Source organism: Antechinus flavipes, chromosome 5, assembly GCF_016432865.1.
Source record: "Antechinus flavipes isolate AdamAnt ecotype Samford, QLD, Australia chromosome 5, AdamAnt_v2, whole genome shotgun sequence".
Lineage (NCBI taxonomy): Eukaryota > Metazoa > Chordata > Mammalia > Dasyuromorphia > Dasyuridae > Antechinus > Antechinus flavipes.
Window position 1 is genome coordinate 50,626,929 of NC_067402.1, and position 24,669 is coordinate 50,651,597.

Consider the following 24,669-nt stretch of genomic DNA (forward strand, 5'->3'; position numbering starts at 1 on the left):
TCACATCTATCAGAGTGTTTAATATAACAAAAAGGGGGGAAAGTCAGATGTTGGGAAAACTGGGATACCAATGCCCTCTTGGTGGAGCTGTAAACTGACCTAAACTTTCTGGAGAGCAATTTGGAACAGTGGCAAAGGGCTATAAAACTGAACATGACCTTTGACCAGAAATGCCACTGGTAGCTCTATATACCAGAGATATCCCAATAAAGAGAATAGGACTTATTTGCACAAAAATATTTATAACACCTCTTTTTGTAGGGGCTAAGAATTGGAAATTTGGGGGATACCCATCAAATAGGAAAAAGCTGAACAAGTTATGGCATATGATTTCAACAGAATATGATTGTGCTATAAGAAATGACAAGCAAGATGATTTCAGAAAAACCTGAAAAGATTTACATGAACTGACACATGAAGGGAACAAAACCAGGACATATTCTACATAGTAACAACAGTATTGTTCAATGAAGAATTGTAGCTAACAGCTATTCTTAGCAATATAATGATCCAAAACAATCCCAAAAGACTAATGATGAAACATACTACCTACTACAGAAAAAGAAATGATTGATTGAATACAGACTAAAAATGCTATTTTTCACCTTTTTTTTTACATTTTTTCTTTTATTTGATTCATATTGTCAAAAATGATGAATATGGAAATATTTTATATAATTGCACATGTATAACCTACATCTGATTGTTTACCATCTAAGGAAGAGAAAGAGAATTTGGAACTCAATTTTAAATTTAAAAAATGGGAAAAATAAACAAATGACAGGGTTGGGGGAGAGAAAGAACAGCATATAGAAAGGAGAGGACTAATGAATTCCTAAATCATTGATTATCAAACTGTTTTTTTTAAAAATTGCAACATCCTAGCATTGTTTGCTTAATGACTAATTCTATCCCTTCCCAAGAGTCCCAGTATAGATTTAGAATAGGTTTTTTTTTTTTGCCAAAAATTTTCCTCTGTTCTGCAGTATATATGGAATTGCTCATTTTGTTTGTTGTTTGTTAACTTCTGAATAAAAATGCATTTTTTTTAAAAAAAGAGAGAATTTCACAGTATCCCTTGAAATAATAGAAAATATCATAGAACCAAATCAATCAATCAACTAGTATTTATTAAGGTCTTAAAATTAAGGCTGGGAATCACTAGGTGAGATAATTGATATAGAATTATAAATTTGAGCCATATAGGAAATAATATTATTACTGAGACATTTTTATTTTTATTATTTTAATAATTAATTTAAAAAAATTTTATAGCTTTTTATTTGCAAGATATATGCATGGGTAATTTTTCAGCATTGAGAGTTGCAAAACCTTTTGTTCCAACTTTTTCCCTCCTTCCCCCCACCTCCTCCCCCAGATGGCAGATTGACCAATACATGTTAAATATGTTAAAGTATAAGTTAAGTACAATATATGTATACATGTCCATACAGTTATTTTGCTGTACAAAAAGAATCAGATTTTGAAATAGTGTACTATTAGCCTGTGAAGGAAATCAAAAATGCAGGCGGACAAAAATAGAGGGATTAGGAATTCTATGTAGTGGTTCATAGTCATCTCCCAGAGTTCTTTCACTGGGTATAGCTGGTTCAATTCATTACTGCTCTAAAGGAACTGATTTGGTTCATCTCATTGTTGAGGAGGGCCACATCCATCAGAATTGATCATTATATAGTATTGTTGTTGAAGTATATAATGATCTCCTGCTCCTGCTCATTTCACTCAGCATCAGTTCATGTAAGTCTCGCCAGGCATTTCTGAAATCATCCTACTCTATTTCTTATAGAGCAATAATATTCATATACTACAATTTAGCCATTCTCCAACTGATGTCCATCCACTCAGTTTCTAGTTTCTGGCCACTACAAAGAGGGCTGCCACATTCTTGCACATACAGGTCTCTTTCCCTTCTTTAAAATCTCTTTGGGATATAAGCCCAGTAGTAACACTGCTGGATCAAAGGGTATGCACAGTTTGATACCTTTTTAAGCATAGTTCCAAATAGCTCTATTGAGACATTTTTAGATGGTGTTTACAAATACTTAGATGTGTGGCTAAATAGAGAGTGGCATTTTGAAAAGTTATAGTTTATTATAACCTCAAGACTATGTCAACATAAATAACCTTCCACATTTGGATAGTATCTGTCTTCTCTATGTCATACTTATCCAAACCAATAGTTCCACAAGGCAATTTGACCTTGGACTTCCCAAGTGTGTAATTTCTCCAGGATGGAATAAATAATATTATCTATGTTTACTAGCAATATCCTGACTCAATGTTTCTAGTGAAATGCAAAATTGTTACAAGTCCACCACGGCTTAGAAAGGTCTAAAAAAATAGAACACAAGGGACCAAATCATTATCACCACCATCACCAAATATATCAAATGCCTGGGGGAGTGAGAGGCATTATATACTTAAAAGAATCCTTTTTATCTTATGCATTTTATACAAAGGAGGAAGGAATATAGATTCAAGAAATAATTTGTAAAAGGAAAGTTACCAAACAGTCATGTTAGAGATAAGGTAGGGAGAAAAAAATCGCGGGAAAAAAATGCAAGGATGGTGTGGTATACTGAATGGAAAGATAATTGGAATCAACAGACCTGACTCTGAATCCTAAATCTGTTCTATGCTTTCTCTGTGCCCCTGGACAAGTTATTAAATCTCCCTGGGCTTGTTTCTTCAAATGTAAAATGTTAGGTGACCTCTATTAGAAGTTACCTTTTGCTTTATGACCTTTTGACTTGGGTAGGAATTTGTGAGTCTAGGGGAAATTAAATTATATAAACCAAGGCTATGTGTGTGAAATTTAAAGATAAGTCAAGAGTATTAGGCAGTAGAAAGTTTGAAAAGAAGAGGGATCTTGTATGATGGAAGTATGCATTTATGAGAATGAAAATTCATGGTGGTTCATTTGGAAACCAATTATAGAATAGGAAAATAAAAGGATGGAATCAGCTGGATACAAACACAATCAAAACAAAACAACAACAACAAAAAAAAAAAGACAAGAAGATATTCAAATCACAGAAGCCAAAAGGAACTCAGGAGATCCACTAGAATGTCTTTCTGTCTTTTAGCAAAATCATTTGTTGTTGTTTTTCATTCATGTCTGACTCTTTGTGACTCCATTTGGGGTTTCCTCCTCTGTAAAATAAGTGAGAGAAGAAAATGGCAAACCATTGCAGTATTTTACAGAGGAAGAAACTGAGGCAGACAGGTTTATAAAACTTATCGAAGATCGGATCATACAACTAGTAAATATTTGAGGCCAGATTTGAACTCAGAAAGACTGAGTCGTCCTGACTCTAGGCCAGCCACTTTATCTACTGCACCACCTGGATGACCTCCTTTTCAAAATGATGGTGCTTTAAAAATAGTAATTGAAAGAAATATCAAATTTCAGTTAGAGGTTAAGGAAAATAAATATATAATTTGTTTGGCTTTTTTTTTTTTTGTGCATTCAAGTTCATGAACTTTCTGAAACCTATCTATGGAACTCAGGTTAAGAAGTGCTGTCTATGGCAATAGTTCATCACTGAATATCTGAAGCCTACTGGTGCTGAGTCTCTAGATACTTAGCTAGATTGATTCTCAGAAAGCAGAAAATGTTGCTGGGAATGTATCCAAAGCTTTTCCATCATGCTGGAATCTGCCAGACCTTAGAAGACACTGGTTTGGCCTTCCAAAGCTGGATCCCACCCATGCCACAGTGAAGCATTGGAAGAGATCAGATTAACAACAATGACAATGATAAAAACAATAGCTAGCATTTATAGAATGCTTTAAGATTTATAAAGTGCTTTGCAAATATTAGTGCTGAGCCTCAATTCAGGAATATTTGAGTTCTGAAATTCTGATAAGGTGCCCATTGGTTTTGCTAGACACACACACACACACACACACACACACACACACATACACACACAAGCTTAAGATAATTTACCACAGAAAAATAAAGCTTATTCAATTCTTTCAAAAATATTGACACCTATGTCCACGGCACTGTGGACAATTAAAAAAATTAATTAGAAGTAGTTTCTGATCTTCAATGTCTTATGGTTTGGCAGAGGAATTTATAATCTATTATGGTGGTATATGATTTTTTTTTCCCAGCAGACAAAGATACATGTTTTGCTTGGGTCCCCATCCACAAAACCAACAAATGCAAAAACTGTTTAAACGCCTTGTGTTTGTTCTCTCTCTCTGTCTCTCTCTGTGTCTCTCTGTGTCTCTGTCTCTGTCTCTCTGTCTCTCTGTCTCTCTCTCTCTCTCTCTCTCTCTCTCTCTCTCTCACACACACACACACACACACACTACTTAGTATTACTTGGCACTTTAAACTTGAGACTCTTTCTCCATCTCCATTTCTCCAGTTCTCACCTTTCTCTTTCTATTTCCTTTGTAGATATGGAGAAGATTTTATTAAGTTGCTTGTTAACTATTTCTTCTTCAGACTCCACAATTCATTTTATTTGCATGTCAAACTGTATTCAGGAGATTCCGAACTGATGTAGAGAGGGCACAAGAAGCCAATGTGAGGGTCATGAAATATTAATGACCCCCCCCATAAAAATACTTCAGGCAAAGAACAATAGAATATGGGCTTCAGTCTTGAGGTAGAAATGGTAAAAGATAAAGTCCTCGTGTTAGATCATATATAAACATTAATCTAGCTTCTGGGAATTTGGTTTTGGAATCTTGCGTAGTACACAATAAATAAACATAATACTCAGGAACCAAATTCTACCAATCTTGATATTCTATTATAAATGAAACTAGATGATAAAAAAGGATTTTCCGACTAAATGGACAAATGGCTCGCAGATTTCTCTTAAGGAGGACAAATGAAGTTGGCAGAGTTGATTTTTATCATAAATCCAAAGACAACAACAAGAAAAATCATTTCAGGAGGTATTCGGCCATCTCACTTAAAAGGTTTATAAGCTTTTGCAAAAGGCTGCTATTAAAATAGGTGTAGTTTACTGTCAACACCTGTTGCAAAGAATGGAGAGATAGGGAAATTCTGTGGGAGACATAAGACTCACCAAATCAAATCAACATTTATTTTAATACTTGGTGGCTTTGATGCCAAGCTGGTCATAGATGAAAATGGTGAAAAAATATGTTGGAAAAAATGATAGCTTAAGTTTTACAAACATTTGGTGTTATTACCAATAGTTGGTATTATACAAACTAGATATTACTATTCTCATTTTTTGATGGTTGTTCAATTATTTCAGTGTCTGACTCTTCCTGATCCCATTTGGGGTTTTCTTGACAAACATACTTGGAATAATTATCCATTTTCTTCTCTAGTTCATTTTACAGATGAGGAAATTGAGGCAAACAGGGTTGAAAAACTAATGTTTGAGACCAGATTTGAATTCAGGAGCACTAGTCTTCCTAACTCCAAGCCTCCACTCTATCTGCTTAGACATCTAGCTGCTCCCATTTTATAGATACTTTAAGGTTAGACATAATTTAAGAAGGGTCTGACACTGGATTTGATTTCAGGTCTTTCTCATTCAAAATCTAGCACGTATCTCTAGCTACTCTAGTGACTACCTGTTTTGTTTTGTTTTGTTTTCAGTAGTTGTTACAGACATTTGATACTCTAGTTTGAGAAAGAGGGACCCAGCAGCCCAAACGCCACAAAGAACAGCAATTACTTGAGCTTTCATTCAGAAGCCCAAGATCCTTCTACTTGATAAGGCCACCTCAACATTAAACATTAAAAGCAAAGCCAAGGTACAAGTGGCACTGGATGAGATCAATAGAGAATGTTAAACAAACTAAAGTTTGTGGATGTCATGGAATACTGAGTTTTGAACTCATTAAAAAAAAGAGCATGAGAATTCAGAATGTGGGAAGATGATGAAAATAAGAACATTAGCCATCATTTATGGGAATTTTAAGGTTTTCAAAGTGATTTATTTCATTTGATCCAGGCAAAAACTTTGTGAGACAGATGCTATTATTACCTTCTTAAAAAAAAACAAAAACACAGATCAGGAAAGTGAGGCTGAGAAGTTAAATAACTTTGCCCTAATTACGTAGTGAAGGAGTATGTGTCTGAGACAGGATTCCAACTCAGAACTTCCAGCTCCTCCTCCAGCATGCAAACTAGTCCACCACCTCGTATGGGATGCGGAGGGAGGTAAGGAAAACCAGCGGCAGGAAAGTGTATATAAAGAAATTACTAGTACAAAAGCAAAAGGTATTACAACTGTTTCCAAACAAAAGTTTCAGATAAGATGACCTCAAGAAAGCTGTTTAGGTCTGAGACTAAAGGAAAGAAGCATAATTTTTGGCAAGAGAAAGGCTAAACACAGGGAAAACCCTTTTGGTTTTGAAGATGCATGATTTGCATAGATCATCCCGTTGGTAATCTGGAATACTGAGAGGATAAATAGGCACTTGGCCAGAGTCACTTCAGTGCAAAGCAGTGCTGAGGAGAGCTGGGAGTTGAGAGCTGAGATAGTGGTCCCCACTGGATTGTGGTCTTTGGTTGGCAGCTAGAAAAAGTGGCCAATGTGGGCATAAAAGGGAAAGAAACAGTGCCCCTCCAACAGCGGGGTGTGTGTGTGTGTGTGTGTGTGTGTGTGTGTGTGTGTGTGTAAATCATACAATTGATAAAGTAAACTGCTGCCCGGTACTTAGAGTGGCTCAGAAAGCCTGGAATCGCCAGGGGAAACCTCCCAGCTCCTGGGCTTGGTAGGGCTTGGCTCGGGTATCACCAGCGCAGCATCCGCAGCTGCCCCCGCCCCATCAGGAGTTGGCCGGGCCGGGTCGAGCCCGGCCGCGGGAAGGAGGCGACACCACTCCCCACGGCCCAAGAGGCCTGGAGTGGGAGGGTGGGGGTCCCGGGGAGAAGAGTGGGGGCTGCGGGCTGCGGGCGCCCCTCACCCCAGCACCTCCGCGCGCCCGGCTTGTCCGTCCTCCTCCTGCGGGCCCAGGCAGCCCCCCAGCCCCGGCCAGCCCCGGGGAGGCGTTGACCTGCAGCGCCCCGAGAGGTCAGCTTGCGTGGGGCTGGGAGGAGGAGGCGGCGAGGCCGCGGCGAGCAAAGTCCAGTGCCCTGGGCCTCGGCCGCGTCCGAGGGAGCTGGGTGTTCTCAGAGCGGGACGGACAACTTAGAGGTGAGCTGGGGGCCCGGCCGCACGCGGGCAGCCCCGGCCCGGAGATTTCGGGCCTCCGGACTCTGCCTGGGCATTACAGACATCCCAGGGAGGGCGAGGGAAAACGACCTGCTTCGGGGCGGGTGGGGAGGGAGGGGGGGACTGCCCGAGCAGCATGTGCCCCCCATGCCAGAGCTTCACCAGGGAGGTCAGGGAGGAGGATCGGATGGGGAGAGGATGATGGGGGTGGGGGATGGGGAGGGAACACGTCCCGGGGGGAAGGAGACAAGTGCATGTGCTCTTCAATCCCGTGCTTTTTTTTCCCCAGGCAGGCTGACATGGACCGGGAGAACGGAAGGAACGGGACCGCCGGCAGCTCCTCGGGAGCGGAGGGTGACTTTGAACTAGCCACCACAAGGTCCGTATACCCGTCATTCCATTTAGTTATCGGTGTACAGTGTCTAATTTGGCCCGGGGGGGTGGGGAGGAAGAAAAACCCAAGGCTCTCTTGCTGTCCTTCTTTCATTGGGAATCTCTAAAATAAAGTGTCGCCCGGTAGAGCCTTTGGGGAGGCTTGTCTGGAGATTTTGACCTTGGAGCAAAAGTTTTTTGTTGTTGTTTGCTTTGGTTTGGGAAGCTCCCAGCATCCAAGCAGCAGCATCTGCCAGTCTCCTTCCGGAGGAGGACTGGAGAAGAAAAGGCTGCCTTTCTTGTCCCTATTCCTGCCAGGAAAGCTTCAGACAAATATTTGTGCATAGATTACATTTGTGAAACCAGAGAGTTGTGTAGTAATACGTATGCACCTTCAAAGAAGCCATGTCTAAGGCTTGTAGTTCTTTTTGTTCTTGTGGGTTTTTTGGTCTTTTGGGAAGGTTTTGGGTATGTTGTTTTTTAAGAAAGAAGAGGAAAGAAGGTCAATTCTGCAAATGGTCATATTCCCTCCCCCATCGTCCTTTCCCCCTTTGGAAAGGGGCCTTTCTGCAGCACTTTTTCTCCCTGAGTAGCTACTGTTTGGTTCCGATTCAGTCGTGCTTGAAGTGAGAGGGTGGAAACCCCAGAGTTTTATTTGGCTGGTACATGGGGCACCCTGGACTGAAGCTTTGGGCAAAGTATCATTTTGGTCCAGATGGGAGCAAGTAGTTTTGGTGCTCTGGGGATGGTTTGTAAGTAAAGCCAGAGGCCTTGAAAGGTTTCTCACGTGACTAGACTGTCTCTTTCCTAGTAGGTAGAAGGAATCCTCTTTTCTTTTAGACACAGGTAGTTGATGAAGCTGTTGGTTATATTGTCTGAGTTCATGGCAGGCCACTCAGAACTAATTGAACTACTTTGTCAAATGATCAACCCAGGGAGACATCAGTTTCACTGGTTACTCCTTCAAGCTGTCTAGGACTGATTAGTCAACTGAAAATGTGCCCCTCTGGTGTGAATTCTGGCTGATAACTTTACTATCATTTTTAGGGTCATAGGATTTTAGAGCTGGAAGAGACTTTAGAAATTGCCTACACTAACTCTCCCCTATTACATATGAAAAAACTGAAGCTTGGAAAAATTAAATGAATTTTCCAAAAGTTACACACAATTCCTCTGGAATTGGTGAGACAAGTTTCTAAAATTCCACTGCTTCTACCATTACATCCCACTGCCTCATTCTACATGGAAACATGCAAATTTTTTTCCTCATCTATATCTGTGACAAAAAAATCCACAGAAAATTTCATTCTCCTGGATATTTATTTCAGTATTTCTAGAGTCTGGGATTTTGTGTATTTGAATATTCCTTCTCTAACAGAGATCAACATCATTTACAATTTAATGGTTGTTTGGTCAAATAATTCTTTATTCTTCAGATAATTCAGACACAAATTTGAAATTTATCTGAGCTTATCTTCAGTAGCCAGACAATACATTAGTGATTCTGGGTCTTCTTTATATTTTGTAGAATCTGCTGGACTATGTACTCCCTTGATATAGTATTTGAAAAACCAGAGTGACTTTCTCTCCACAGAGATGATACATTAAAGTAGGATTTCAGTGGAAATTTCCTGGATAGTATTAAGGAAAAAGCCAAACAGATGGCTTGGACAGCTAGGTGGTAAAGTGTTGGGCCCTCAGTTTGGCTTCTGACATTTGCAAGCTGTGTATCTTTGAACAAGTCAACTTTTGTTTGCCTCAGTCTCCATAACTGTCAAATGGAGATAATAAAACTACCTATTTCACAGGGTTGTGAGGATCAAATGCTAATATGTGTCTGACACATAGTAACCACTATATAAATTCTAGCTCTTATTATTTTATTTTTATAGTGTACAGTTTTAATTGGAGAAACTCTTAAAGGTCAAAGATAGTGTGGCAGAACAGATAAAGAACTAGGAAGTTGATTCAGCTTCTGATTCAGGAAGCCATGTTTTAAGTTTGGACCCATAGTGGCTCTGTAATCTTAAGCAAACAATCTTAGGCAGATAACTCTCTAAGGCAGAAGTTCTTAACATTTTCTATGTCATGGACCCCTTTCACAGAAGACTGTGTTTTTAAATAATGAAGGAAATGCTAACTTACTGTTAAAGGTTAGGAAAATCCCCCCCCCCCAATTCATTGACTTCCTAAAACCTATTAGGGGGTCTGTTGGCCAAGGTTAAGAATTTTTGTTCTAAAAGTATGTTTTAGAGTTGATGCTTACCTACATTAGTAGAAGTTATGTACATCATTGAAATTAGAAATATCATCTCCTAAAAATATATAAAGTGAGAGGCAGCAGTGGCCCAATACAGAAAATGCTAAGGTGGAAGTCAGGAAAAAAAAAATTACCTCTCACAAGCTTTCTGACCTTGAAAGTTACAAACTAATTGTACTTAAGATTATTCCCTAGTTCTTAGCTACAAAATCACGGACTGTATGTAATTTTCATTGGTGAAGGAAGTTCTTGTACCAGGAATTCCTCAAGATTCTCATATCATATTCATTGTTAAAATAAACAGTGTTAATTTGGAGGTAAAGAAAAATAACAGATGGTGTAACAGAGGGACTAATCACGAGTCAGTAACTGTGGAACATTTTCAGTGACACAGAATTTGTAGATTGAATTGGTTGAACATTTTAAGTTCCTACCATGGTTCTGATCATGAATTTTGGTGCCATGTATTAAGGATGCAGAACAGACAGAAACTATTTGTCTTGCAGAGCTTAATGAAGGAAGTATACATAGAAGGCTAAATATAAATCACAACTATAAAACACAAGTCCTAAACCTTTATTATTGTCATGAACCCCCATGACAGTCTAATGAAGCCTCTGATCACCTCAGAAAAATGGCTTTATTCTGCATAACATAAACTATGTAGGATTACAAAATATAGCCATCAAAATATTTTTAAAATAAGTTCAAAGACCTCAGACTAAAAATCTCTACTTGTCAAGTGTTAATGATGAACACTTGAGATGGTCTTCTTTTATGATGACTGTGTTCTCATCACACCCCAAGCCTGGCATTCAGCAAATTTGCCTTGCCCTGTTATCCACTGTATAAGTACTGTTTTGGGGCTGAATCCAGTTCATTCCATTGGAACGCCTTTCTGGAAGTAGAGAGACTATGCCTTGATGAGATAGCATTAGTGGAAGGCCATTATCAACTCTAAATCATGCTCTTGAAGGCTGGTTTCCATTTCCTCTTAAAACTGTAGCCCTGATATTCTACTACATTACTGGGTACCAAACCATGAATGTCACGATTCTAAGATTTCTTTCGCCATCCTTGATTATTAGGTTAAGGATTTGGTGTTTGTAGTTGAAGCGATATTAGATGGATGAATAGTAAGAGGTATAAGATCACAAGGCTTATCTCTTGAGTGATGGGGAAAGGGGTTAATCAACCCCACCAATCATTTTCAGAGGTGGTCTTTTGGTTTTGGAGAATACAGAGTAGAGCCAGGCTTGGGGTGTGATGAGAACACAGCTATCATAAAAGAAGACCATCCTGGATGAGGGAGTTTCATCATTAACACTTGACAAGTAGAGTTTTTTAGTCTGAGATCTTTGAACTTATTTAAAAAATATTTTGATGGCTATATTTTGTAACTCTACATAGCGAATACAGGAGGATAAGAAGACTTGTTCCCCCAATTCAAAGAACTAGTGAGTATCTTACCTGACTTCAAATTTGAATGCCTTGGTAACCTGCAATTCCCATAGATGGCCATTAATTGCAGAAATTGATATGGAAGCGCAAGGAAAAACAAGAAGTGGAAGCTGTCATTCGTGTAAAAAGTGATTTTATGGAGAGGTGGACAGAGTTGTTTTAATAGAATTCTGCAGTAGACAGAATGAAGCCTGTCATTAAAAGTTATTGTACACTAACAATGACAAAATATAAATATACAAATTAGCATCTTAAGAGAAGACTTAAAACTTAGCTTTATTATGCTGTGCATTTCCACAAAATGGAACCAACCAAAATAATTTAAAATTTTTTGTTTGTTCTTTGTTCCCTTAGTTCTGTTACCTTTAATTTTTTTTCTTTTCATATTTAAAATACATAATTGTAGCCAATGTGTATGCTATTCTGCTATTCTGATTCTGCTTGTTATTCTTTGAATCACTTCATATAAGTCTTTCCATATTTGCTTATGTAATATGGCATAGAATTTTATAATTTCCATTAAATTAATGTACCATAATTTATTTAGCCATTCTTTAATTATTGAATGCATGAATTGTTTCTGTTTTTTCTATTACAAAAAAGTGGCTTTTTCACGCTCTTTAGGCTAAACCAGGTAATTAATAAGCATTTACTGTATACCTACTGCATGCCAGATATTATTCTAGACATTTGAAAAGTCATACCAATGGAATTGATGGTGCTGTGACTTTTATTGTATATTGTCATGTTGATCTTCCAAAAAGTGACAAAAGTTTACAATACCACCAACAATGCAATTCCACTGCTTCAATAAATATTTGTTAAGTAATTACTATATAGTACCAGATGCTACAATAGAGTGCTTATTTCCTCACAGCTCCTAATGTATTGAATTTTATAAATTTTTATTATTTTTGAGAAATTAGTAAGTATAAGATCCATTAAGATATTCTTGATTTGCATTTCTCTAGTCAGAAATCTAGGCATCTTTTCAGGGAGCTATTAATAATTTATATTTCTCTCTCAAATATGGCCTTTTATGCACTTTAATTATTTCTCCAGTGGGAAATGTGTTTATTCTTACAGATATAAATCAGTTCCTTATGTATATATATATATATATATTCAAATCAGACTTTGATACTTATTGAAAATTTTTCTCAATAAAAATTTACTTTTGAGATTTTTTTTTTGCAAACTCCTTTCTATGTAATCAAGCCCATCAGTTTAACCTACAGAAATATCTTCTCTTTGTTTTCCTTCTCATAATTTAAACAAATATTACTTTTTTTCTCTGTTTTGAATAATTTTTAAAATATTTAGATACTCAATCCAGAAAGATTTACTGCAGAGTGTGGTACCTGATGAGAGGCAGTATGGCATGGTCACTAGAGGGCCTGGTTTGGAATTAGGATGACCTGATTTTTAGCCTTGCTTCTGACACATACTAGTTAGCTGTATGACACTGAGGAGGTCATTGGCTGCCAGTTTCCAGCCAGTTCTCTAAGACTATAAATTGCAAAGCAAATGCTCATCTATATTTGTTAGAAGAATTTCAAATAGAAAATATGGCCACTATATATAATACACTATACACGTGTGTGGATAATAGATATACATACTATATATGTGTATATAAAATACACACAGATATGTCTGCACATGTGTATATACTTATATATATATAGACATATGTGTATATATGTATATTAAGATATTAACACATTAAAATCAAATAGCAATTTGGTTTGGGCCACCCTCTCAGTGCGTTGGGTCACATGTGACCTGTAGGCCTAATGTCTGACACTGACCTATAACAGTGACATCACAGGTCCAAAAAAGAGTATATAATATGGACATAATATTCCAATTTCAGTATCAGTATTTTTTAAAAATTAAATGATGATGCATTTCTCCAGTCTTGGGCATTGATATTATGCCAAATGGTTTTGTTTTTTTGTTTCGTTGCATTGGATTCTGTTTCCTCAAACTTTTATCTTGGTGGTAGATGGTTTTTGTAGTCCAGTTGTTTAGTCACATCCGACTCTTCATGACTCCATTTATGGAGTTTCTTGGCAGGAATAGTGGAGTGGTTTGCCATTTCCTTCTTTAGGGTTGTCATTTTACAATGCAGAAAAGTGAGGCAAACAGATTTTAAATCTATTTATTTAAATCTATTTAAATGATTACCCAGGTCACACAGCTAGTAAGTATCTGAAGCTGCATTTGAACAAAAGCTCTTGACTCCAGATCCAGAACACTATCTCACAAGCCATCTAGCTGCCCTGGTAGGAGATATAGCACAGTATGTATTGTTCAGGTACCTATGGACTCACTGTACCCTGTCTGCCCAATGAACCTGGTGATGTGATGCTCCATATGCAGTGAATCTTAATCTGGAGAGTCTTGAAGGCCAAAAATGAGAGTTGTCCTGGGCAACCTGATTGGAGATGATGTGAGGAAAACAAAGAGCTGGAAAATACATTTCTGATTCTGGCAGAGATCCAGCTCAGGAAAGGAAGTGAGTCACTTGAATTAGAGCATTTTTAAGACAAAATGGCATGACACTCCCGGGATGAGAGATCATGGGTAGCGTTCAACTGACTTTTACAGGTGCTGCTAAGCTTTTGTGGTATAGATGGAATATGTGGATCTAGTGTTGAGCAAGTTGTTGTCAGCAGGGTCAGTGATGGGGTCCTGTGTTCTCTCCAAGACTCAAGAGTTGCTTTGACAGGAGACATTCTACCTATTTTGTCATGTAACTCCCTTCTTTAAGGGTGAGCAGGAGATGGACATATAAAGTAGGGCAAGAGAGTCTAGCAGTATAAGAAAGGATGCTCCCCACATACTATAGCAGTGAATGCATTTTGCCCCTTCAATGAACATTTTTTGTGGGTCTGGAGACATTAAGCTCAACCATAACGGAAACCAGTTCTTTTTTTTTTTTTAAAGCTTTTTAATTTTCAAAATACTTGCCTAGATAGTTTTCAACATTCACTCTTACAAAACCTTGTGTTCCAAAATTTTTTCTCCCTCCTCTCTACCCCCTCTCTTAGATGGCAAATAATACAAAATATGTTAAATATGTGCAATTCTTCTATACATATTTCCATAATTATCATGCTGCACAAGAAAAATCAGATCAAAAAGGGAAAAAAATGAGAAAGAAAACAAAAAGCCAGCAAATAACAACAAAAAAGTGAAACTGCTATGTTGTGATCCATATTCATATTTTGCAATTTGTCCTTTCTCTGGGTGCAGATGGCTCTCTCCATCACAAGACCATTGGAACTGGCCTGAATCATCTTACTGGGGAAATTAGTTCTTAAAGTGGTTAAATGTGCCTTACACCTTGGGTGACCCCTACATTCCTCTTTCCCTTCCCTGTTTTCTTTTCCTTCTCCTCCTCCTTCCCCCTTTTCTTCTTTTTCTCTTCCTCTTTCCTTTCTTCTTATTCCCCTTCCTCTTCTTCTTTCTTCTCCTCCTCTTACTCCTAACATTTGAGAATAGGGATGAGAGAGAAAGAAGCAATAGAGAGAAAAATCTGGACTCATCCTTTAGTATGATCCCTGTAATATCTTTTTTGAAAAAGGTAAGAATTGAAAAGAAACCTGAGTGTACTTCTTCTAGTAAGGACTCTGGAATGCAATTTTGATCCCTTCTTTAGTCTAATGAACTCAAACTGTCAAAAATCACTTGCTCATTTTATATTTGTTGTTGTCATTGTTAATTTGTTTCAATCATGTCCAACTCTTTGGGACCTCATTTGAGTGGGGTTTTATTTGTGGCACAGATACTGGAGTGTTTTTCTATTACCTTTTCCAGCTCATTGACAGAAGAGAGAACTGAGGCATATAGGGTTAAATGACTTGCCCAGGGTCACACAGCTAGAATTTGAGTTTAGATTTGAACTCAGCTCTTCCTGACTTCACATCCAGTACTCCATCCATTGTGCCACTTAGCTGCTCTGCATTAATTATTTTTATAATCATTATTAAATTATTAAAAGCAAGAATGGAACTAGAAAATAGGCATTGTTTTGTCCTCCAGTGTATATATATGTGTGTGTGTGTGTATACACATATATACCCACACACCCACTCATACATATACCCACACACATATATGTTTAAGTATACACACACACACACACACACACACACATATAAAACAAAGGACTTTTTCAGAATACCAAATTTTAGTAAACTTGTTCCAGCTATGATTTATCTTTGAAAATACATGTAAATTTAATTATTCTCCTTTTAAGAAAGTTCAGAGTATACATTATTTTTTGCTCTTTCCTTAATAGGTTATCGTGCAGATTTTTATTTCATGGCTAAAATGTTTTGCAATTTCCTGAATCCCATACGTAGATTAGGAAGTCACCCGTGTTCCAATGTCAAGACAGTTACCAACAATGAGATGGAAGTTTCCAATATACTGGGAAAATCTTCTAAGGAAGATTTATGAATGATCTATGTGACCTTGAACAGGTTACCTCTCAGGGCCTCAGTTTCCTCATTTGTAAAGTCAGGAGTTTGGGCCAGATTTAAAAAGATATCTGGCTCACTCATTGAAGCTTAGTCATCAATGATAACATTATAACATAGGTTATGGATTGTGTTATGATACATATGTTGATAGCAAGGAATCTTTAGACAACAGGGACACAATCTTATACTGAAAATTTAGCATTTGAAATGAACCTCCAGCCCTTAGAGTCCACTTTCCCTTTGTTTCATCAAATGAATGGATTATTTTTTAACATAAAAATCTTAATAATAGAACTGTAGCTAAGGACAGCAACCTGTCTGTTTTTGGGGAAATCCTCATCCTTAAGGAGAGATGGCTTAGTGTGATGCATAGGGGCTTGATTTGGAGTATGGAAAACCATAGTTTGAATTCTGCCTTAGTCACTTACTGTCTACATGGCCATGGGTATGTCACTTGAATCTCTGTTTGCCTCAGTTTCCTCATTGGTAAAATGAGGGTATTAGATTTGATGACTTCTAATCTTTGTCTTTATGACCTTTCAATTATGAGATGATTGGGGTATTTGTTTTAATTAAGTTTGGGATTAAAAGAAGTAGATAAAAAGAAGGAAACAAACAAGGAAACACAAAAGTACATAAGAAAAAGTTCAGAAGGGACAGATACAAACAAGGCAGTATGGGCTCTACTATATTAAATTTAATATGTGCTTTTCAAAAAACTCCAATTTATACTTAAAAAAAAAGAAAACTAGATAGAAATTTCCAATCTCTTGGAAAAATCCTTTAGGGGGATTTATGGAAGACTTGCGTGACCTTGAACAAATCACCTACCAGGGCCTCCATTTTCTCATTGGGAAAATTGGGTGGGTCAGATAGTCTGTGAAGTCCGTTCTAGCTGAAACTCTATAACCCTGTGACATCCAAGATGAGAAGGTCCAGAGATGCTGCTTTCTATACCAGAGAAATGTATCACCATACAGATGGGGTCATGAATCCACTAAAGAAAGTTAATATTTATATATGATAAAGTCTGCTGGACATGAGTGAACCAATTGAGACAGATGTGTGGAAATTATAATTAATAGTGTATTGTTCCAGAAGGCATGGAGAAAGCAGTGGCTGCCAGCCAAGGGACAGGATTTCAACTGCTATTCACCTGTGTGACTGCTTATTTTAAAATCTTAGTTAAAATAAATATTGAAATAAATAAAATAAATATAAACATAAAGCTGAAGGACTTGCCAAATCTTGACCTAAACTGAAGAAAAATATCCAAAGTAACTGGAATTTAAAAAAAATTCTTATTGGCTTTGAAATGATATGTTTGTAGCAGCTTTGCCTTTTTAATTATGTTACATATATAAATTAGTATTCAAATCAGTGGACACTTTCTGAGCACACACTGCTTTGGTAGGGGAAGAAGGAATGTGGGAGCCTGTACTAGGTAGCTGAGGAAGCTAAGTCTGTCTGCCATTTAAAGTTCACCATGGACAAATCATGCAGCAGATTATCTATGGGCCAATAATGGAAAGATCATCAGACAGCCTGGTAGTAATACCATTGATTACAAAAAGATATTATAGGGGCAACTAAATGGCACGGTGAATAGAATACCAGCCCTAAAGTCAGGAGAGCCTGAGTTCAAATGTGACCTCAGATACTAAACACTTCTTAGCTCTGTGTCTCTGGGCAAGTCATATAACCCCAGTTTTTGAGAGAGAAAGAGAGAGAGAGAGAGAGAGAGAGAGAGAGAGAGAGAGAGAGAGAGAGAGAGAGAGAGAGAGAGAGAGAGAGAGAGAGATTATAATTATAATTTTCTTGGTTTTCAGTCACTTAGGTCTCTTTGGGCCTTATTTGGAGTTTTCTTGGCAAAGCTACTTGAGTGGTTTACCATCTCCTTCTCCAACTCATTTTAGACATAAGGAAACTCAGGTAGTCAGGGTTAAGTGACTTGATCAGGATCACACAGCTGATAACTATATGACATATTCTAACTCAGATCTTTCTGACTCCAAGTTCTGTGCTTGATCTACTGTACTACCTAGTTGCCTCATTATAACTTCACTAAATTTTCATCCTTTTATCTCTATTATGTGTTAATGCACTGTATTAATTGATATCTCACTTGGTCCTTTGAGGTATTCTTATAATCTGGCTCTTTTATTAAATAGAAGGACACTCCCTTAAAAAAAAAGCCTGAAATTTGGAAAAGAAAAGGATGAAAAGAATCAAACTGGTAGAAATTAGGTGAAGATGTCTAGGGGAAGTCCATAGTATAAGTGCAGAGTACCATACCATGGTGAATCAGAAAGTATTCAGTTCAATTAGTTTTCCTTGTGTGCTTTCTATACTCTATATTCAAGTTGAGATACAAAGACGAAAATGCACTAAATCTGGTATTCAAAGACTTGAATATGTAGTTGGGGATGGGAATGGTAGAGGGAAGGAGACTGTCAACAGTTTGGGGTTAATGTACGATTAGGGAATAATATAAGGGCAAAAGAAAGATCTGGATAAAGCATCTCAGGAACCAAAAAAATGATCACATTTATCTGAGGTAGGTTCTGAAAGGTTCCAGCAAATCAAGAACATTTCAGACAGGAACAACATCAACAAAAACTCACAGAGAACAAGAGGCTCTGGGTTAGCCAGGGTGGGGTGGGGTAGAGTGGAGACTGAGCAGAAAATTCAAGGGGGAATTTAGCCAAAACACAACCTATGCCTATTAGTGCCAGTTCTAGGCAAGGCAATAGGATGGGGGCAAGGAGAGTGCAGCATCCCTATCACCAGCAAAAGGAAAAAGTCAGAGATGGACAAAGATAAGATGATTCTTGAGGTCAGGAATTAGAGAAAACCCTAAAAATGACGAACAAGGGATTTGCAAAGCTAGTGTATTTGATGTGGAGAAAGTGGGAACAGTTTGGAAGCCATATTGGACCAAAGTCTTTTTTAAACTGACAGGTCCTGGAAACAAGAAAATTGAAGGCAGGAAAGGTTATATCCAAGGTTGGCAGAGTTGACTCAAGACTAGGTGGGTTCTACTTACTTGGGCCTCAGAAAAAAATGATTAATATAATTTAAAGACCAAGGAAAAAATCTGTGAACAGAGAGTAAAATTTTAAAAGCAATAAAACTAGGCAGTACCTGGTGAAGGTGACTCATGCTTTTGTCAAATTTGATTTTTTTTTTTTTGAAATCTGAGTAAGGTAGAGTGAATAGCTCTGTGAATGATGGTTTTTATCTGTAAGAAGAAACTACACTGTCAGACTGAGTTTAACTGATGTCTTCCTCTGAAATCCTCTGTAATCCAGACCAGTTTTCCTTCCTTCACCTTCCTTCACCTTCAATAATAAAAGAGATTTTTATGCACCTGCAACTTCTGCCTACGTAGGCAAAATGGTGGCGACCAGATGTAATATGAATATGATTTTTATTGAGATCAAACCCCCAAAAGAACTCATCTCCCCAAAATTGTCAGATAGGACTGAATAGTTAACTCAAGCAGTGCCAAGAAATGATTTGGGGTACCATATTGAACAGCATATGCCATTGGCTTCAAATTATGTAATGGTACTATCTTCTAAGATTCTCTAAATTCTCCAAGGGGAGAACTTTCAATATGATATTGTTGGGTTGTATTATCCCTGCTATGACTACAGTAGTGTTTGATATTAAAAAGTGGTTGGCTAGATGTCAGGAATTTAGTTAATTGGGGAAATTGTTCTTAACTTTTGTTTTATAGCTGGACAAGGCCTTAGAGATTATTATCTTGCCCAAACCATTTAAAAAATTTTAAATATTAAATATTTTTCCAAATACAGTTAAAAACAATTTTAACATTCATGTTTTCCTTTATTAAAGTTTTTATTTTTTTAAAACATAATGCATGGACAATTCTTCAACATTAGCCCTTTGCAAAGGTCAATATTGAAAAATCACCTATACATATGTTTTGTTAATAAAAAGCTATAATAAAAATATATATGTATATATAAACTAGAACAAAAAGTGAAAAAAAATTATATCTTGTAAAATCTTGGTTTCCATTTTCCTTCCCTTTCCCTCACAACCTTCCCTATATGACAGTAGTTCAATATATGTTAAACATATATTTAACAATATTAAACAATATAATATATAACATTCTTTTTTTTAAATTAAGTTCCAAGTTCTTACCCTTCCTTCCTTCCTTCTCTCCTCCTTAAGAAGGCAAGCAATTCAATATAGGTGTTATATGTACAGTCATATAAAACATATTTTCAAATTAGCCATTTTGTGAATGAAAACAGATAAAAACAGACTTTAAACAAAGTATTTTTTAAATCTATATTTAGGTTCCATCCGTTATTTCTCAGGAGGTAGAGATCATTTTTCAACATAAGTCCTTCAGAAGTGTCTTAGATCACTGGATTGCCGAGAATAGCTAAGTCATTCACAGTTGGTCACCATACAATATTGCTGTTACTATGTACAGTTTCCTCCTGGTTCTGCTCAATTCACTTTCCATCAGTTTCTATCAGTTCACACAAGTTTACCCTGCTCTTCATTTCTTAGAGCACAATAGTATTATATCACAATCACATACCACAACTTGTTTAGCCATTCCCCCCTTGACGGGGCATCCCCACAATTTTCAATTTTTTGATATCACAAAAAAGCTGCTGTAAATATTTTTGTTGAGATATGTCCCTTTTTTTTTGTTTTTATGTCTTTGGAATACAGAACTAATAGTGAGTATTTCTGGGCTAAAGGATCTGCACAGTTTTATAGCCCTTTGGGCATAGTTTGCTCTCCAGAATCAACTCTGTTGATTATTTCTGACAGATGAAAAACCTAAGGTACATGGATTTTAAATGTCTTGGCCGAGGTAACATGGGTAGTAAGTAGTAGAAGTGGGAAGGGATCCAAGTGTTTGATTCCAGATCAGTATTGTCTAGTTACCACACTGGTCTTTATTGCTGGAGCTTTAGCATTGCCTTGATTTCTTTTCCACATGAAAGTTGAGTCATATTCTTTGGGAGCAGCAGTGCCTTTTGGGGAGCTTTGCTTAACTTTGATTAGCGACACTGGAAAATTCAAACTCAATTGGACCACAGAACTCTGCTCTTTCCAGGAATCTCTTGAGAGAAATTTAGGGAAACCTGATTTGAAAATGAATAGAAGCAGCAAGCTTCTGGCCAATGCTATTCTGCTTTAGTAAATGTATTAATTGTAATTTATCAAATATCAATAGAGAAACTATTGGTCAACTTAATAGCCTTTAGTTAAAAGAAATGATTTTCTGGGAAATATATTTTTCAAAACTAAGAGTTTTATTTTGTTTTTAGCAGTTGACTTCATAGAATTTCCCTATTTTAAAGCTATTCTGACTACTCTTACCTACATTGTACTTATTATCTGTAAACCTTATTTGGCACCTAAAGCATATGCTGCCAATTATTACTAATTTGTTTTGGGTCAGATTAGAACCACCTTCTGATAGAAGCTTCCCCAGAATTCCTCATTTGTTAATACTTTCTCTTTTCTCAGCTTGCCTTTATATTTATTCATCTGTGTACATACTATAATCTCTCCTTAAATACAGGTTGGCTTCTTTAAGGTGTGGTGGATTTAAAAAGTTTTCAAAATATAAGATATTTTCCAGTTATTTTAAATCTGAAATTCATTTTAATGATACTATCTTTTTCCCCCAAAATTTCAAGAAAATGCTTCCTTTTATTAGGAGGGATACCAATCAGTTTTGGAGTTTCTTCTTGTTCTGTCAGTTTAGTTATATCTGACTCTTCATGACCCCTTTTGGAATATTCTAGGCAAAAATAATGGAGTAGTTTTTCAGTTCTTTTTCACCCCCAGATCATTTGACAAGTGAGAAAACTGAGACAAACAGGTTTAAATAACTTGCCCAGGATCACACAGCTAATAAGTGTCCTAAGCCAGATTTGAAATCAAGAAGATGAGTTTTCCTGACTTTAGGCCTGACACTCCATCCACTGTGCTAATTAGATGACCTCAGGTTTTGAGTCGCTGAAACAATAATAAATATTGTTGGGTGGGACCTTCCCATTCAGATATTAGCCTGCAGTAAAATCAGTAATTTTACTGGATCTAGGCTGGGTAAATAATAGTCATTAATTAGGAAGCCAGTAGCAAAATGGTAATGTTAAAAAGTTGAGTATCCATATTCTGTGGAGTTAAGGCTCTGGCTACCTATAACACTTTATGTATATTTATTATGGGATCCCTCATACTGAAAATCACAGACTGTAAACTGTTGATCATGATAATTTCCTATGTATAGTTTTAAAAATCATTTTCATGGGAATTTTGGAGGCACTGTAGTAAAGTACAGAGAGACCTTTCTATTTGACCCTGGTCAAGTGACCCAATATCCTCAATGTTCCTGACAATTCTCTAAGACTGTAAATTGCAAAACATTTGTCAATCCATATTAATAAAAGAAAATTCATTACTAGGAGTTCACTAAATCCTGTATTTTCTAAATCCTGTATCTGGAGGAGGAAAATCATCTATAGATTTTTGTATCTGTCCCTTTTGTATATCAGTTAGTGATCTAAAGATCTTTCATTTAACATGAAAAGACAATAAGTATGGAAAATTTCTATTTTTTTCATAGCTATTGTTTATTTACGTAGATAGTGAGAGAGGTAATGTAGCAAGTAGAGGGCTGGTATATTCTGCAAACCAATTTGGAATCAAGGTCCCAAAGTCACTAAATTATGCAAACACACCCTTTGACCTAGACATCTCCCACTTCTCCCAGAGGAATGGGCAGATGAGAACAGTTTGTTTCAATAGCCATGAGGGCAGCTGAAGCAGGTGCCGTAGAATGCTAAGAGATTGGTCAGACATTGAAGATGTCAAGGTCATCCACTGCATCCTGAGCCATTACCAGTCTTCATGAATTTTGTCTTACCCATGTACTTTGATGACTCTGAAAGAAAGAGTGAGGCCTATGATTTTGTGTAACTCTGTCTCACATCTAATTCACATGCAAGTCACGACATCACCCCATGATGTCATTGGTCCTCTTTGAAAATGAGGGATGAACAATAAGTTACCCTTTTTCTTAGCAATGGATGACTAGATCTGTTTGCCTAAAAGAAAGATAAAAATGAAAGGATCCCTTATACATAAAAATATGTTAGCAGTTCTTTTGTCATAGAAAAGTACTAGAAACTAAAGCGGTACCCATCAATTGATCAGTGACTTTAAAAAATGGCATATGAATATAATAGAATACTATTGCATTCTAAGAAATGGTAAATAAGACAATTTCAGAGAAATCTGAGAAGACTTATCTGAACTGATATGGAGCAAAATTGGAACAATTTATAAAGCAATAACAACATTATAAAGAAAATCAACTTTGAAAGACTGAATTCTCTTTAATGAAATTAAAATCCTTAGGATTTTAGATTTTAGATGACCAGTAATGCTACCCACTTCCTGACAGAAGGGTGATATTTTTCTTTTTTTTTTTTTCAATAGTAGATAGTGGGAGAGAGAAAAAAAAACTTTTGTTAACTGAAGAAAAAAAAAAAGAGAACTGACCCTGGAGTTAGGACAACTTCAGTTCAAATCTTATCTCTGAAATATATTCTTTTTGTGACTATCAATGGGCATGTCAGAAACTCTTAGTGCCCCAGTTATCTCTCAATGACCAAAAGAAAATCATGTTTGCCTTCCCCCAAAAATATTTTATGCCTTTGTTATGACAAATCATAATACCTGAAATATGCATAAGTGATACTTAATAATAATTTATTGTTGATTCATTGGTTTTATCTCATGAAATATTGATAGTACATTTGTAATTCCAACTATTATTTTTTTCAGTAACCGACAAGAGAGAAAAAAAATGAAGAAAACTCACATGATCAGCCCATTAACATTGGTAAGTTATGGATCATAAGTTATGTAAGTTATATAAAGCTGTCTTTCCAATACAAAAAATTATACCAAGGAAGGGAAATGGAAGAAGCATTTACTAAGTGCCTACCATTTGTCAAGAACTGTGTAAAGCACATTGCAGACATTATCTCATTTGCTCTCACAACAACTTTGCGTTAGGTTAAGTCCTAGCATGATCCCCTTCTACATTTCAGGAAACTGAGGCAGACAGAGGTTAAGTAACTCACACCAAACATTTTAAAATACTGCTTGTGTTCAGAACTCTCTGTTAGCGCTTCGGGGAAAAAAATTCTTTTCATTAGACTGTAATATCCTGAGAGAGTTGGAATAGATATTTTCTGAGGTCTAACAGCTCTAAAATCACTATGATCTTTGAGGTCCTTGCCATAAGATTTCAAATCTGACAGAGAACTTGGAGAAATCTAGTCTAGCTCTCTCTGGATATTATAGTCCAATGAAGGGAAATGACATGGAAAATTATAATATTCAATATTGAGTGCATTAGAAACGGGCAAAAGACAATGTATTAGCCAGTGAAGTCTAAAGGTAGAAGATATTAACAATTAAATGAAACAGGGAAAGTTTCCTGGAGGAAGTAACAGTTGAGGTGGACTTTAAAAGTAGGAATTCAAAAGGCCAGAAGAGGATTATTTCAGGAATCAGTGATAACAAGGACTCAAGCATTGCCCATGACTAGGAGTAAACAAGGGAACATCTGTTCATGTTCCAACATAGTGAAGTGAGAGAGAAAAGGGGACTAAAATTGATACTATTTATGTTATTTTGTATGCATGCACATGTTTGTTGCTTGAAAACTTTTCTCTTAACAGATATTAAGTGTATGTTTAGTGTCAAGTTATGATCAATATGGAAGCATTTATTATATGTCAGGCACTGTCCTAAGTGCTGAGGGTACAAAGGAAGGAAAAAAGCAGTCCCTGTTCTTAAGGAGCTTACAGTCTAATGG

The 24,669-nt window shown here is 36.7% G+C and overlaps 1 protein-coding gene across 6 annotated transcripts in view; it reads left to right on the plus strand.

Annotated features, from left to right (window-relative positions):
- The first annotated feature begins 6,712 nt into the window (after positions 1-6,712).
- Positions 6,713-24,669, plus strand: part of LOC127564407 (phosphatidylcholine translocator ABCB4) — a 111,160-nt gene continuing 93,203 nt past the window's right edge. For 4 of the 6 annotated variants that reach the window (XR_007954257.1, XR_007954256.1, XM_052000913.1 and 1 more), the window contains exons 1-3: positions 7,306-7,353; positions 7,478-7,563; positions 23,628-23,685. Coding sequence is in view for 4 of the 6 variants with exons in the window: in XM_052000913.1 (XP_051856873.1) it covers positions 7,321-7,353; positions 7,478-7,563; positions 23,628-23,685 (177 nt within the window). In the remaining 2 variants the exon portion in view is untranslated. Of the gene's footprint in view, positions 7,167-7,277; positions 7,354-7,473; positions 7,564-23,627; positions 23,686-24,669 lie in introns of those variants that run through there. The other 2 variants (XM_052000914.1, XM_052000915.1) reach the window with 2 other exon arrangements.